Raw genomic sequence first — 16,408 nt, forward strand, 5'->3', positions numbered from 1 at the left:
CAACTTAAGGTTAGGATAGCAGGCCGCCAAACCACCAAAGCAGAGAAATGGACTCAACTCAAATATTTGGCAGGTTTATGGAGCGGAGGAGGAATGAGGGAGAAGAAGATTGAAAGGGAGAGTAAATGTCTGTGTGTGGGTGTGTGTGTGTGTGTGTGTGTGTGTGTGTGTGTGTGTGTGTGTGTGTGTGTGTGTGTGTGTGTGACTGTGTGTGTTTGACTGTGTGTGTGTGTGTGTGTGTGTGTGTGTGTGTGTGTGTGTGTGTGTGTGTGTGTGTGTGTGTGTGTGTGTGTGTGTGTGTGTGTGTGTGTGCGCGTGTGCACACACTAGCATGTGTGTGCGTATGAGAGGGTGTCAGGCTGTGCCTATGTGTTGTGTGATCTCTGAGGACACAGATACCGCACCGTGTTCTGATTATGACAAAGATTGTCAACTTCACCTACAATGTTGAGAAATGTGGAAAAACTTGTTTCCTTCACTGACAGGCCTTCATTCATCAACCACATTATTTGGTGATCTGTTTCCTGTTCAGCTCCACACGTGTTTGAGGGGACTGGAGTGATGACGAGACCATTATGAGGCGCTATTAACCTTAAGCTTGTGACACAGCCTCACTCACTTGGTGATCAATCATTACAAGCAACAGCTGTAAATGTGTGTGTGACTGTGTGTGTGTTAGGAAGACAGCGCAAACGAGGGAAAGGGGAACAGGGGAGGAAAAGGGAATACTTGATGTACAGTACACACATATGCACACGCACTTACACACAGTACAGGAACAGAGGCAGCCTTGCCCACAGAAAGTGAAGGTCTACTCTAGACTCTAAACTTAGTGGTTCTCAACCTTTTTATCCTGCGACCCACCACTCGGACAGGAACTTAGGAGTTGAGGCTCCACAGATAAATATTGTGAAAATAGCAGTAGATTTTCTTTTTTTTGCCTCTTACTCATATTATTTGGCCTATCTGTTTCACCAGTTTTTATAGTATAGTTTGTTAATTACTTTTGATGCTGTAATCGTACTTTTAAACCACTCCTATAGACAGCTACGTATGTGTGTCCCTGGCAGGGTCTGTCTGTCTGAATTGATTTTCTTTAATTTTTTGTTAATTATTTTACATTTACGTTAAATTGTTAAAATCTTAAAAGTCCTTAAATTGTCACTTCACTGTCATCTGGGGACCCCTCAATATCATGTGGGTCGAGAACCACTGGTCTAGAGAAGACCCAACAACCGCTGCAGAGAAAGATGTCCCATCAAGCCACACTCCTCCACCCTCCCACCCAGCTCTATGCTTCATGCCAGCGGCAGCATGTTACTCTACAGTCAGTCTAAGTCATGGTTAGTTGTAGCGTACAACAAGAATACACTGTGTGCTAAGTGCTGGGTAAAAGGTCACATTCTCATGAAAGAAGACAGTAGTGCGCATGTTGGTCATGCCTCTATAATGCAACTCTCTGTTGATTCCCCCGTCATAAGTTGTGAGATCAGATTGCAGCTGTATAATTTATACAGTTATTGCCCGTCCTCCTCATATTGACATACTTGATAGCCTGACAGCGGACGAGGATGCGGTCGCCCATATGTTCCTTCGGGCGTTCGGGGATGGGGCGGATCTCCACTGCATCATCCTGCACACAACAAGAACACTTATACAATTAAAAATGCACAGATTCATATCCACATTCACGTGTGATGTCTGTGCTGTATCTGCATGTAGGTTTTCTTCTATATACTGTATGTGTGATTGTGTGCATTGCCTAATTATACTCTCTTGTACGCGGCGGAAATAGCCGATATACAAGCTCACAATGGATGGGTCCTGCTGTTTAATTATCTTTGGTCTCACCCATTGTTTCCCAGACATACGGTCCCAGGACTCACTGACCCATTTTTATGTATCACGACTAAATATCCCTTTTTTGTTTACCTTTCCTACTAAATACATTTCCCAACATTTCTTCAAAAGATTATAAAAATAAATACAAAATCTGAAACTTTCAAACAAATGTCAAATTGTTTGAAAATGATTTATAGCACTTAAATTAAATTAAAACATAATAATAATAATAATTAGCTATTTTCACATTTTAAAACATCGGACTCAAGTGATTCATTCAGATTGAATGTTTTTTCCCAGGGAGACTCTCTCTTGGGTCTCGTCCGGAAAAGGTATGGGAAGCCGTGGTCTCACCTCATCAGCTGGCGGGTAGAGAGCAAACAGCTCGGGGTGCCTGTTGCCCTGCCGGGCTTCATGGTTGAAGCAATCCAGCTCTTCGTGGCTACTGAAACACAACAGCCCCTCCTCCACTCTGGGGTCGGGGGTCAAACACCGAAGGTCAAAGTCCGAGGAGGTCAGCGTGCGGCCGCATTCGTCACTCAACACCACCAGTGACGGAGATTTCACCTGAGGCACAGGCACAGAGAGGGTAAAAGAAAAGAAGAGAAGAATAAGTTGATGCATGTGAATGGGAAATGAGAGATGGAAGGTAACGCAGAGAGGAGAATGCCACGGGAAGCATTATTTAGAAAGGTTAGATGAAAGTGGGGTCTGTGAGTATTATGCTGCATTACGGTCTTATTAATATACAATTATGTTTGTCATGCAAGTGTTGTTTGTGCCATGAGTACATTCAACAGAACGTGAATATTACGTGGCCATAAACCTGCATGAATGAGGAGTCAACTACATGAATAGTTTGATCTGAAACCCCAGGGGAGACCACGCGCTGCCTTCCACCCCAGTGAGGCTTCACTGTTCCCTCTGGGAAAGGAAGCTGCAAGGGCACCAACACGTGATGGTCTCCAGGCTACAGCCAAAACAAACCCCAGTGGAGTGGAGGAGGAGACCCATAAAAGACATTATATGACAATTGACTTGCCCGCCCCCATCTCCTCTGTCACTCTCAGATTGGCACTGGTTCTCAACATCTGCAGGGACCACCAGCGGTCCAAATAGACCTTTACACGGGTGTGTAACTCTGAGACACTGGGTTAGCTCCGGGACCCCAATCTACACTGCGACATAGACTTAGACAGTCCTTTGTTAGCTACAGTATGCAGATAGGTCACTCATCTCACTCAGCAGACTAATTGGAAACAAGCTGTTCAGTGTGTGTGTGTGTGTGTGTGTGTGTGTGTGTGTGTGTGTGTATATGTATATATATATATATATATATATATATATATATATATATATATATATATATATATTCCACCTTACTGATGGTGTTGTTTTGACTGTGTTGTACACTGTCAGAGTTACAGACCTGTCAAGGTCCACCTGGACCCTGGTGGCCGACGGATCCGACATTGAGAACCAGTGATTGTAGATCACAGGATGCCTGTGGCTGCAATAAGGGCCTTAAATCTGGCTGCTTAATTAACCAGACTTGGCAAGGACAGTGCTGGGACTGAAGGCTGGTGGTATTGTGAAGGCTGGGGTGGCTTGGCTAGCGAGAACTGGGGTTGAGACTGCCTGGGCTGGTTGGGATCGTCTGGTGCTGGGGCCAGGGATTTTGCTTAGGATTAGACAAAGGGGCTCGAGAGAGGGTTGGGAGAGAGGATGGGAATTTGGCTTGAAATGATGTCAGTGAAAGACCACGACAGGAAATCTGTAATGACACCGGCGGCCTAAGAGACTTGGTGGGACATAGAGCAAATGCTATTCTGCAGAACTATAGAATAGAATCGCACATCGCGGGAAAAAGGAGGAAAAAAGACAATGCCGTTCGTGGCTTTGTTTTGTCTAGAAAGGAAGAGTTAAAGGTGTATGTAAGTGATATTTTCTGATTAACCAAAACTTTTTTTTGGTTAAAGAATAAATAAATAAAAGGTCTATAATCCAATAGTAATCATTGCTATGGAGTGTTTGTTCATTAACAGGGGTCTATCCAGCTCTTTAGTAAACAGAAAATAATGTTCAGGTGAGAACCCAGCAAAGATCATTTATCAGCTTGTGTTCCAGTTTAAAATGTGTCTGGTCATTTGTTTGTTTATTCAATTCAAAGTTTACTTGTTTATCCTGTAAGATTTCTCTAAAATGAATGAAATTGGTAACCTCAGCTGGAGAGATGTGTTACTACTGAAGTAGGTCGGGAGTGGCTTATTGTCGGTATCAGCCGGTAACACACGTGGAATATAGAGCCATTTAAATCTTATTATAAAAAAAGAAAAATCCCAGGACCTTTAAGATGGTGGTAGAGGGCAAAATGAAGGCTTATCTGTGTGCAAGGCACAGTGCCAGTGTGCCAGAGTAAACAGTGCCAGCATGGGCGAGTGACAGGAATGACAAAACATTGCTGTGTTCACTGTTACAAGTCCCCCTAAACCCAACTACACACCCCACTTTCAATGTCTTCTATGCACCTCGTCCCCCTCACTCTCCCACTGTCACCCAAACTGTAATCCGTATGGACTGCCATACACTACTGACGTAAAAGGCTTCACTTGTCCAAGTACAACAACAAGGCAAGGGAAATTAAGTTTCCTTAGGAAAGGACACGCTATGTGTAACGTATAATTCATACTGAAGCTATATATCCACTGACGTCATGGTTGATTTTTTTGCCTCTGTCGATACCCGTCCTGGGTTACACATCAGAGCTGCCTGGTATCATATTTTGTTTTGTTTTGTCTATTCCATAATAGGACCCTACATCTGATGCAGTATGTGCATGACACACTTTATACTGGACACCAGCTCTGGCTTTATAATTTACAATTGTCTTGGCTTTCTAAGAATGATGAGAATAGATAGAACACTATTATTTTGTAGAGGGGGACAAAGATAAGTCCCCTGGGGGTCTCGGTCAATGAAGTATATAGGGTTTAATTTGTTTTATGAGATAAGGTAAGTGCATGTAATAGGGCTTTTATTCAGTGAAACACAATTTATATGACAATGTGTACTCATCTATTTATCATAAAAACGCTATACGGAGAAGTCTAAATGATGTGTGTGATTGACCTTGTGTTAATGTTTCTTACCGGGGTCTCTTGTTTCTCTGGATCAATGTCCGATTCAAATGTCTGTTTTTGAAGGAGCTTGTGTAGGCCTGCTCTCTCTGAATATGCACTCCAGCCATCTCCCTGGCACCTTTACACATGCACGCACACACATACAAAAGCACACCAGACACAGCAAATATCGTCACTAGCTCACTACTACTGATACTAGATAACAGATTTGAATTCCCTAGACTCACAATACAAAGAGAAACCGTGTGTGTGTGTGTGTGTGTGTGTGTGTGTGTGTGTGTGTGTGTGTGTGCGTGTGCTACGTGATAAGTGAAATGGGCGATCCCAATGTGTACACCTTTATCAGGTCCTCCCAGACCTCTGATGCGTTTCCTGTTCTACAGCTACCTGCAGTAGTCTGGACTTTATCTCAGGGCTGTTTACACAAAGAACATTACAAGCCAGACAATCTCATTGGTGCTCCGCTCATGCTTTGTGAAACTTGTGAGACCGCCAACCAAGACAATGCATTTGAAAAATGGTTGTGGTTGCTAAGTTAACACGTGATAATTAAGAAGCTAATGAAGCATTGAAGCATTCATCTTGGTAAATTGTCCAATTTATTATTCTAATTTGAAACAATTTAGAGCATCTCACAATGAATAGAGATGACCTAATACAATCACCAAACAGGTTTCCTTCATCATTATTTTAATTACTAAACTCCTTTAAAAACTGCACTCTGCAAATTTGCAATAGAATGCTTTTGGAATATTTACAACATTTAAGTATGTGTTTTATAATTGTTTGGGCTTAAATGCAATCACCAGAAGTAATAAGCTAACGTTATACATTGAAGAAACAACACCATGATCACATGTCTTGAATATCACCACCAGGAATGTTTGTTTTTGGTGTGATGATGTAAACTGCCCTTGACAACATTTTCAGATTTTATGTCGTAGAACAAAAACATAAAAAAAAAACCAAAGACTGATAGAAAGAGAACCAGGAAATGCAAAATGCTAATTTCCAGGTTTTGGAACAACAAAAACTCTAAACCTTCTCGAGATGAGCCACGGTCATTGGGGTTCTACTGTAATTTCTGGGTGTTTGAGGGTGCTGTTTGAAGACTATTTACCTTCTGGAGACCACTAGCCATGGCTGGGTGTAACTCTGGACACAGTCTCTCACATGTGGGTCCAACTCCACCCTGTCAAGGCAGCAGCGAGAATGAGCAGGATAAAGAGGATATTTATCACACACACACACACACACACACACACACACACACACACACACACACACACACACACACACACACACACACACACACACACACACACACACACACACACACACACACACACACACACACACCTCTTATATTTACAACACCACATGCTTGTCCTATCTTTATCTGCACTGCCATGGTCAAGGTGTGAGATAAATTAAATTCCCACATAAGCTACGATAGCATACATAGTCGGGATAGTTTTCACAAGCTATGATCACATTATGTCTTCACCACTTAAACCCTACTCTGTATACTCTGTTGACAGGGGTCCCCCAGGGCTCTATACTTGGCCCCCTCCTTTTTCCCTATACACCAAAGATGTTCGCCAAAAATAGCTGAACTCTCTAGGTCGTCCTCAGACGAGCCCTCCATCGTCGCCTCCAGTCATCCCGGTTCTCCATACATCTGGCCAGTTCGTTGGTACTTTGCGCTCCTGCGTCGTTCTTGAGTACATCCACGTATGTTAGCGTGGGACGTCCTCGTGACCGGTGCCCGTGTGTTGGATCCCATAGCACTAGTTTGCTGGCTGGCAGCTCTTGGTGTCTTTGGCAGTGTCCTGCTAGTCTCATTCTCCTGGCTGCTATTTTCTGGCTCACCCTTGGCATTCCATCATACAGATTTGTGTTGGTAACATGTGTGCTCTTATTGATGTTGAGTACTGCACGCAACATTCTGATGTAGCACCCATCCAGAGACGTCTGCAGGGTTGGATTCAAGGTTCAGCATTCACTGCCGTATAGGAGAACAGACTCTATCGCTGCGTAGAAGAACTGCACTATCTATGATCTATCTATCAACAACACTAGTTTCGCCAAATGTTCGCCTATCATGATATGCCTAATATAAGAACGCTGGTTAAATAGCACATCCATTAGACCAACTGTTGGACAATAACAGCTTGGGTGGGGTCACCTGCTCGATGTGTGTGCATATTGTCTGTAGTCTGACCTCACAAAGTGATAAGCAGCAGGTTCAATAAGTTGAACGGGCTCTGGCTGTCGACTACAGTCCACTACGCAAGTAGGAGTCGGGATTAGGGGTGGAAGTAAGAGAAATAAAAGAGATGTGGGTTCTCAGCTGCTGCATTTTCAAAATATATTATACTATAATATATATATATACTATATACTATAATAATATATTATACCGGTACATAGTTGGGCGTCCGAGTAATGCAGGGGTAAAGACACACCACTGTCGAGACTGGTGTATTTAATTGGGTGTGTTCGTGTGGGCAGGGGAGGGTGGTCTCTGTCACTGCACTACTCCTACAGGTAGCATGTTCCAATGGCACACATTACGCTCTGAAGTGAAAAGTAGTGTCTGGTGACTCCATATATATGGAAGAACAGTGCCCTGTTGTAAACAACACATTTACAACTCTTATACAGTTGAAAATCAACAGTATAAGTTGTGCTTTCAGGTGAAAAATACCCATTCTGCAAACTGTTAATAATACATACATGGGGGGGGGGGGGGGACGACTACACATGGGGGGAAATCAGGAATCTACAAAAATAGCAGATCCAAAAAACTAAACAAAACTAGAGGTTAAAGAGGACTAACCAGCAAAACAAAAACAAAAGTCTGCACACTATGGCTTACACTATGGCTCCCAGTCAAAATCTTTATAATGGTGCATTTATATATCACTTTTATTACATAGATATATTCACCCATTCACACACATTCAAACACAGATGGCGGAGGAAACCATGCAAGGCACCATGCACATAGGAGAGCAATTAGGGGTTCAGAGTCTTGCTCAAGGACACTAACTAACTCTGGGGGAGCTCGGGATCGAACTGGGAAACCTCACGGTTCCCATGCGGCCGTTCTCCGCCAGACCCACTGCCGCCGATTTATCCTGCAAGGCATGTCCTGATTTGTATTGTGTGGTCGCTGGTCAGGTGCATCGATTTTCCAAAAGCACAAGAACAGAACTGAACCCTACACAGAAACTGATTTCAACGACTCAAAGTCTAAGACACAACATGAGTCGTATTCCTGTCACCTTCATACACAGTCCCAAAACACTGCTGTGCAGTCAAAATAATACAACTTTTCCCAGGATCTACAAATCCGGGCTTGTGGGTTTGGCATCAAACGGTGGCAGTTAACTGGTTGCACATGTACACGTGGCCTGTGACCTACCCATCCTCGGGGACAGAGTGTCTGGCGGTGCGACACTCCTTCTCCACCAAGTCCACCTGCAGGTCATCGTCAGGGAAGTCGCCCAGCTCCTGCATCAGGGCCGCGTCTCCACTCCTCAGCTGGGACATCAGGAAGTCCTCCAGGTCCAGTGGCTCCACCGCTTCATACGACTGAGGCTAAGGAGGGAGGGAAAGAGGGGGGGAGGGGTAGAGAGAGAAAGAACGAGGGGGAAGAGGAAGATGCCAAGCGAAGGAGCGAGCGAGAAAATGAGGGATGGAGGGAGAGTGGGGATGGGGGTTAAGAACACAAAAAGTAGGTGAAATGTTCCATTAATTTATTGCAATTTAAGGACAATACAGCCATAATAAAATATCTTAAGGCTGTTAATGTGTTATAAAGAGAATTTTCCCTCGTTTCTATCCAATATGCATTTTCTGGATGTGATTAGAAATATGTAGACAGATGTGCAATGAAGCAACCCTGTTGGGCTTTGTTTGAAGAGAAAGAAAAAGAAAGTGAGACACATATAATGAAAAAAGATTAATCACCCTTGAAGGGCTGTGTGTGGCACTTGAAGAATTTGTGTAGCCTTAAGTCACACCCAAATAATATTAGGGAGGAGTGTGGAAAAGAAAAGAGCAGGCGAGGAGGAGGAGCAGGGCAAGTGGTGTCAGGAAAACCCCATACCTATCCAGGAGCGAGAGGCCAAGGTACACACTGTATAAATAGCAACTGGAACAAACTAGCCTGCATCAGAGCTCTTTTTTAGTCTTACTGTAGGCCCATATATAGATCTATGTTGGTGATAATAAACAAGTGCACAGACACACATCACGTTGATGAAAGGATGCAGTACCACACAATGCCCCCTGAATCAGCCTGATTGTCATATCCATCATGTGACAACAATGGGCCAGCCTGCTGCCCACCTTGCAGCCTCACCCAACGCTCTATAGGGAGAATGAAGCCAAATAAACACTCAGGCTCTTCTGTCATTAGAGATCACTCTTGAATAATAACAATAACAGATGTGAATCGTGTAGTGTTTGATGTTACTGTACACTGTTTGAGGTTGTGACATGAAAGCGGAACCTGCGTCAAACAGGTGTTGTTGGTTTTTGTATGAACGGTGGCTACAACTTAGTGGGCAGGTCTCCAATATGGTCAAAGTTTACTTGTTTTGGCTAGTAGTATCGTTAAAACTCTGCAAGACCAAATGAACAACACCGATATGACTCTCTATTTTTATTCTAAAGACTCTTTATAAACACACTGGGATGGTACTAGAGGGCACATCCTGCATCAGCAGGTTCTTCTGTGAATGTGGCACACTGTGCCAGCTGTCTCACATACAAAGAATTTGTGTGGCAGCAAGGTAGCATACAAACGGGTGGGTGAGAGACAATACATGTGCACTGTGCACAACAGTAAAAGGGATAGAAAAGTCGCAACTGGTAAAAGTTCCTTTAACCTTATAAAGACAGGTAACACAGACATATTGGTAGGCTGTGACTGGGTGACTCAAGCACACACACAGTGAAATTCCTTTTGTTTCCAGACATGTTTTTGCACATCATTCTAGCCCGAGGGATATTTTTCTCTACTTGGCAGAGAAAAGGAAATTAGAAGTTTGGAACACAAGCGCACTGGTATCAAATGGTTATGCACAGATGAAAAATAGAGAAGGGAAAAAAATAAAGACAGCCAAATGGATAACAGAGTCAACACATACTGCACTGTATAGCAGACCTACTGTACCACAAAGCCCTGTGTGGAGGAGCTCATGCATGTCAACACTTCTCACTTATGCAAACTTTGGACATTCATAATAGCCAAACTTCCATAATGGCCTCTTTCTGGTGCATAGCGTAGTGTGGAGGCCAACAGAAACAAATATGAATGCAAATCTATGCATGCCTTGGACCACAGCATGCTCTGCTATGGTGTCGAGCTATGTGTAGCTAGAAATTAGCTCCTGATCAGCAAGATTGTCTGTCCTATTTTGTCATTGTAAAGGTGATCTGTTTGTAATTTAATCACCAACAGGAACAACATGTTTACGATGACAGATTGTCCTAAAAATAACAAAAAGTTTAAATTTTTAACAACATTTCTCACAGATTACAGTCAAGAGCATTTACAGGTATGTCAATTACTAGAAGTTATTCGGAGCCTATATACGGTAGTGTAGATCACCAGAACAACATACATAACCAAAACAACAAGATTACCCACCAGAACAACATAGAAATCAGATAGTCCACGGATAAAGGAAACTAGTGTAATGTAGAGGCTATCACATACATCCAACATCCAATCCCAAATAACTGCATTATTTGTCCTGAGTCCTGAATAATGACATCAAAATTAGATGCAACTTCTTCTAAATCATCAATAAAAGACAGGTGTGGTCGAAGGAAACTCAGACTTACCCTGCTGAATACTGAAAAGGGTACAGTAAAAAGGAAGTATAAAATGGCGCACTGCGGATATGGGAACCTTTAGTGTGCCTACCAGCGGTTGATGCGTATTGCTAAAACTCAAACACGACAACGGGCAAAACCCTTTCCAAACAGGCCTTCATTCCTCAAACCTGAACGCTGTCGCAGATCTGAAAACAGTGGATTAGTGTAAGTAATATGTCAAAAAGTGACCCAGTCCAACCAAAGAGAAGGGTGGAGCTGAGTTTGATTGCTTCACCCTGTACAATGTTTTGAGATCTGTTCAAAGTGTTCAGGCGAAGAATCTTGCAGTTTGGAGTTGAAACCACAAGACACATGAGGAAGTGACATCATCACAACCTTCCTCCTTTAACTGCTGTTTCAAATAACAGGAACAAGAACCACACACACACACACACACACACACACACACACACACACACACACACACACACACACACACACACAAATCCACCAATTTGTAGGTTAGACCTACAGCAAATGTCACTGATCTCGGCACTAAAAATAGCACAGGGAGTTATGATAATCTGGACAGTTATCCGCACTGCAACTAAAACAAATACTGTACCTCTGCCCCAGCTGTGTCAGATGCCTCAGCTGAATGATGATGTACCATGTGAAAATAGTATCCTGAAGATTAGAGCATTAAAACCCCTCTCTGTCACCCTGAATCCAGACATATTCAAGATTTGCCTTATAAGCTGCAAGGTAAATACCCCCCCCCCCACATACAGCACTGAGGCTCTGACCCATTTCCCAGGCAGGTTAGAGATGTTGTCGCCTGTGCCGCAGGCTACAAGGATATAAGCAGAGAGCCTTAACCCACATCTAATGACTAATGCAGGGATCACAGGGACCAAATCTAAAGGTCTGTCAGTGACACAAAGAGACTGGGTTGGAGAACCAATGTAAAAGCCCAAACCTAGAGAGTGAGAAGTATAGATAGATAGTATGAATGTCAGGACAGAATGACTACTGTATCATCATTCTGTGAGCCAGAATCTAGGAAAACAGTGCAGGAAAACAACTCATCTCATTCTCAAATGGCATTAAAGGCCCATTAGTGTTCTAATGTTTAGGGTCCTCTGCTTTCCAAACACCTGTCAACACCAGGAACACTATGGCATTGAAAACTATGCTAAAATGAAGACTGGGAGCCACATTCCTTGGCAATCTTGCTCTCATTGAACTTTGGAGGCCTTCACTAGTCTACAGGACTGGACTTGCTATTAAACTGGTGTGCTTTTATGTCTCCCACTGTGTGTCTCGCACGTGCGCGCGCGCGCGCACACACACACACACACACACACACACACACACACACACACACACACACACACACACACACACACACACACACACACACACAACAGTAACTTAGTTGTGGGTATGCATGTACTGTACGTGACAAAGCGGGCATTTTGTCCTTTTCATGGTTTGAACAGATGCTTCAATATAATAGTTTTGTCGACCAAATATCCTGTACATGTGTTTTTTGGTTTTGTTTTACTTTACAATTTTCAACAACCATTTGATGTTTGAAAGCAACCATCACATGGTTTAAGTTATTTTAGGTTAAGAAATTCCACAGAAAAGGGAGTTAGAATCTCAAGAAGGGTAAGTGCAGCTAGTCTACCAACTAGCTTACCTGATTGACTCATCATTATTATACTGTATATAATCATGTCTCTATCAGTACTGTATATCAGTTAACCTGAGTTTAATGTTAAGATGGATAAAGTAAGAGAAGGGTAACCGTGGGATAGGAATAGATCAGTCGTTCTCAAAAGATATATCTTTTGTCTCTGGAGTCTCTGGACCACTCGTATATTTCAGTTAATAATACCTTGGCTTGATATAATTTGTTGCACGTAGTATCGTACAATTAATGAAATCAAGCCCTTAACATATTCTTACTTTTGATGGACTTTTTATGATTTGATTCTGTGTCCAAACATAGTTTAATATTTTACATTATTTACATTATTTTTTAAATAAATACCTGTCACGGTGAGTCAAAGGGTGGGACCCAAATGCAGGAATGTTCAAATTAAATGATTTTACAAGCTACAAACAAAACAAATGAGTAGTAGGTTCTAATGCAAAGGTTCTTCAAAGCACAAAGCAGTAAACCGAAATGCAAAAAAAAGCCAAAGTCCAAAAATGCAGCCTTTCAGAATTGCAAAAAACAGAGAACCAGGAACTCAGGTACAACACAGGGGACAAGGAAGTATCTTCTGACAGTGGGAGTGTGGAAAGAGTTGGAACTGCAGTCACAGGAGGCGGGTCTGCAGGCAGAACTGCAGTCACAGGAGGCGGGTCTGCAGGCAGAACTGCAGTCACAGGAGGCGGGTCTGCAGGCAGAACTGCAGTCACAGGAGGCGGGTCTGCAGGCAGAACTGCAGTCACAGGATGCGGGTCTGCAGGCAGAACTGCAGGAGGATCTCTCTGGACGCCAGGCAGGCTGGGCAGTGGAGGGCTGGGCAGGCTGGGCAGTGGAGGGCTGGGCAGGCTGGGCAGTGGAGGGCTGGGCTGGAGAACTGGTGAGGAAGTGGGCTGAAGGGCAGGGGTGACCGGAGCGACCTCTTCAGAAGGTAACTGAGGAAAAGGTGCACCCCTGTATACTCTCCCACCGGAAGAAAGCACATACTGAGCAAATTCTGGATCCTGCCTCCAATATTTTGCCAGTTGCTCCAAGAAATGGGGATCTTCATTAAAGACATCCCTGGTAACTCCAAAGTCTTTAAACGAAAACGGTAGGCTGGGCTGGTGGCTACTGGCCATGTTTGACAGCCTCAGCAGCTCACGGACTCAACACAACACAAAAAATAAAAAAAACTCAAATCCAAAAAAAAAAAAAACTTGTCCGCTGGGTCCAGAATGGTCAGAACATTCTGTCACGGTGAGTCAAGGGGTAGGACCCAAATGCAGGACAAGAGGAGGAATGTTCAAATTCATTGATTTATTAAAGCATAATGCCGTCAAGCTACAAACAAAACAAATGATTAGTAGCAGCATGCAGAAAATGCCAAAAATGCAAAGGTTCTTCAAAGCACAAAGCAGTAATCCGAAAGTTCAAACATGCAAACCTTTCGAAGCAGTAAAGTCGAAAAATGTACAGGCATACCAGGTACTTCGGTAGATCGGCTATTTTGAAACGGCCAAAATGTATATAGGGCTGAATGTGTGTTTTGTAATATCAAAATCTAATACAAAGTTTTCAAATAATAGTGGAGTAAAAGTACAATATTTGTATTTGAGATGTAGTGGAGTACAAGTAAAAGTTCTGAAAATTGGAAATATACCAGACGGTAAAGTAAAGGAAAAAAGAAAAGGTACTTATGAGTAAATGTACTTGGGTACTACACCAGTGGAACTCACCACATTAAGGCACATTGAGGCAGAGGCATTGGAGTTGGTTCGACTGTGTTGTTGTGAGCCTTGTAATGAGGTCCCACCAAAGTGCCGTCTGATCTCTGCAGACGAGTGTCTGGAACAGAACAGGGAAAAGGTGCTGAAACACACAATATGCAACCAGACCAGGACAAAGGTAGAGAACTATATGGAATGGAAAACGCTGTTGTACAAGTCATTTCTAGACACACTTGGATGAATGAATAACAGACAACTGGAAGGCACAGGAAAAAAACAATCTCTAAATCTTCCTCATAAATCCATGCAAATGCCATACAATTTTACAAAGCATTTTAATGACATTAAAGGGACACTTCATCCCTTCTGCAACCAGATCTTATTTTAATTATGTTTGGGAGACAAGAAACACTTTGCTGGGGTTTTTATGTGGGCAATATTTAGATATTTTAGTATTTCAAAATGTCCATGATGTCATGGACACTGGGCTCACTTCCTTGCTGGACTACAATTCCCATAATGCTTTGGTGCACTGCTCCTCATTGTGGATAGGGGGAGGGCTGTCTTACTGAGACAACATATAGTCCAGGAAGTAAGTGAGCACAGTATCCATGACATTATGGACACTTGGAAATACTAAAATATCTAAAAACACAAATTACCCACATACACCCGGAAACCCCCCGGGATAGGGTTTCTTGTCTCCTAAACATCATTAAAATAAGATCTGGTTGCAAAAGGGGTGAAGTGTCCCTTTAAGGGCATTCATAAATACAAATACATGGAACTCATTGACAAACACACCATGTGTGAGTGAATGAATGAGCATTTCCAGTATGTGTAGCTCTCTACAAAATATGGGGGGAAGAGAATAAATCCTGTGCCCTGATTTGTTGCACACACATCTCATCTGTGTTGAACCAATGCACTGTCCCTCTACTTCTCCGATTAATCTACCATATTATTGGACCCCATCCAAACTCTACACAGTAACAGCTTTATTCTCTTTATTATCTATGATGAAAGGCTACTCAGCAGCTTGTCTGCCTTTGTGTTGGTCTGTGCATGTAAATTTTCCCCGATGTCTACACGCGCGCGTGTGTGTGTGTGTGTGTGTGTGTGTGTGTGTGTGTGTGTGTGTGTGTGTGTGTGTGTGTGTGTGTGTGTGTGTGTGTGTGTGTGTGTGTGTGTGTGTGTGTGTGTGTGTGTGTGTGTGTGTGTGCGTGCGTGCGTGCGTGCGCGCGCATGCTAAGTGAATTTTATTGGCTCCAGTGTATTTCAACAGGGCCACAGCCACCACACTAGTTGGAGGGCATGAACAATCTTCACCAAATAGGTCACATTCCCAACCACCTCTCCTGTGACCAATCTATTGCATTCATTAACTCCCCATGGCCATTGTTAGGGTGGCCCTGCTTCTAATCACCACCACTATCCCATCAACACACGGTACAATGGAGAGATGCTGGCATGCCAAAACCACAAAAGCTGCAAACAAAGCCAAGGCTCTTGTGAAATCTGTGATGCCGTTTATAAAGCCTAATCTAAAAACAATAATCACCAATGCCTTTTTTCTGCAAACCATGTTATCACCAAAACAGTTGCAATTTCTCCACATGCCACCCATGCATATTTGATATCTTGAAATACATTTTCAAGACTTTGATCAGTCACAGATCAGTCAAATATTTATTGTAACTTTGTAGTTAAGCTGTGAATGGCCCTCCCTCATGTCAATCATGTAACATGTTGTATGCAGACACTACAGCACAGTGCAACTAAGGAAAGGCGGGAATGGGTGAGAGAATGTCTTTCCGACATACAAAGTTTGTATTCAGTAAAGGGAAGTGAAGATAACTATATTTTTACCAGCTGCAATAGCAAGATGAGTCTATCATCGATGTGCAAGCTAGTCCTCTAGTCCAGCTGGTTCTCTCATTGGCTGATAGTATGTGCGCACCACAAAAATGTCCGGGGCGGAAGCGAACGACTCAGAAGACAACAGAACACAATAGTTCCACTTTAGAGATTTTTTGTTCCTACCTAAACTACTGTGCTGAAACGGACACAGAGGCAGTTATAGCGGACTCCCGCAGATAATAATGCAGCTGGTAATTCATTGATTCATTTATTTTTATTTTTAAGATTTTTTTGGTGGCTTT

The 16,408-nt window shown here is 43.0% G+C and overlaps 1 protein-coding gene across 2 annotated transcripts in view; it reads right to left on the minus strand.

The window, feature by feature from the left end:
• Nucleotides 1-16,408, minus strand: part of dock8 (dedicator of cytokinesis 8) — a 79,290-nt gene that overhangs the window by 53,515 nt on the left and 9,367 nt on the right. Inside the window, exons 2-7 of one of the 2 annotated variants that reach the window (XM_080766109.1) lie at nt 14,256-14,364; nt 8,413-8,588; nt 6,103-6,174; nt 4,992-5,100; nt 2,197-2,409; nt 1,548-1,633 (exon numbers count right to left, since the gene is read on the minus strand). In XM_080766109.1, the coding sequence (XP_080622235.1) occupies nt 1,548-1,633; nt 2,197-2,409; nt 4,992-5,100; nt 6,103-6,174; nt 8,413-8,588; nt 14,256-14,364 (765 nt within the window). Of the gene's footprint in view, nt 1-1,547; nt 1,634-2,196; nt 2,410-4,991; nt 5,101-6,102; nt 6,175-8,412; nt 8,589-10,844; nt 11,043-14,255; nt 14,365-16,408 lie in introns of those variants that run through there. The other variant, XM_080766110.1, reaches the window with a different exon arrangement.

This window comes from Protomyctophum bolini (assembly GCF_963924005.1).
Source record: "Protomyctophum bolini genome assembly, chromosome: 6".
In the NCBI taxonomy this organism is placed as follows: Eukaryota; Metazoa; Chordata; class Actinopteri; order Myctophiformes; family Myctophidae; genus Protomyctophum; species Protomyctophum bolini.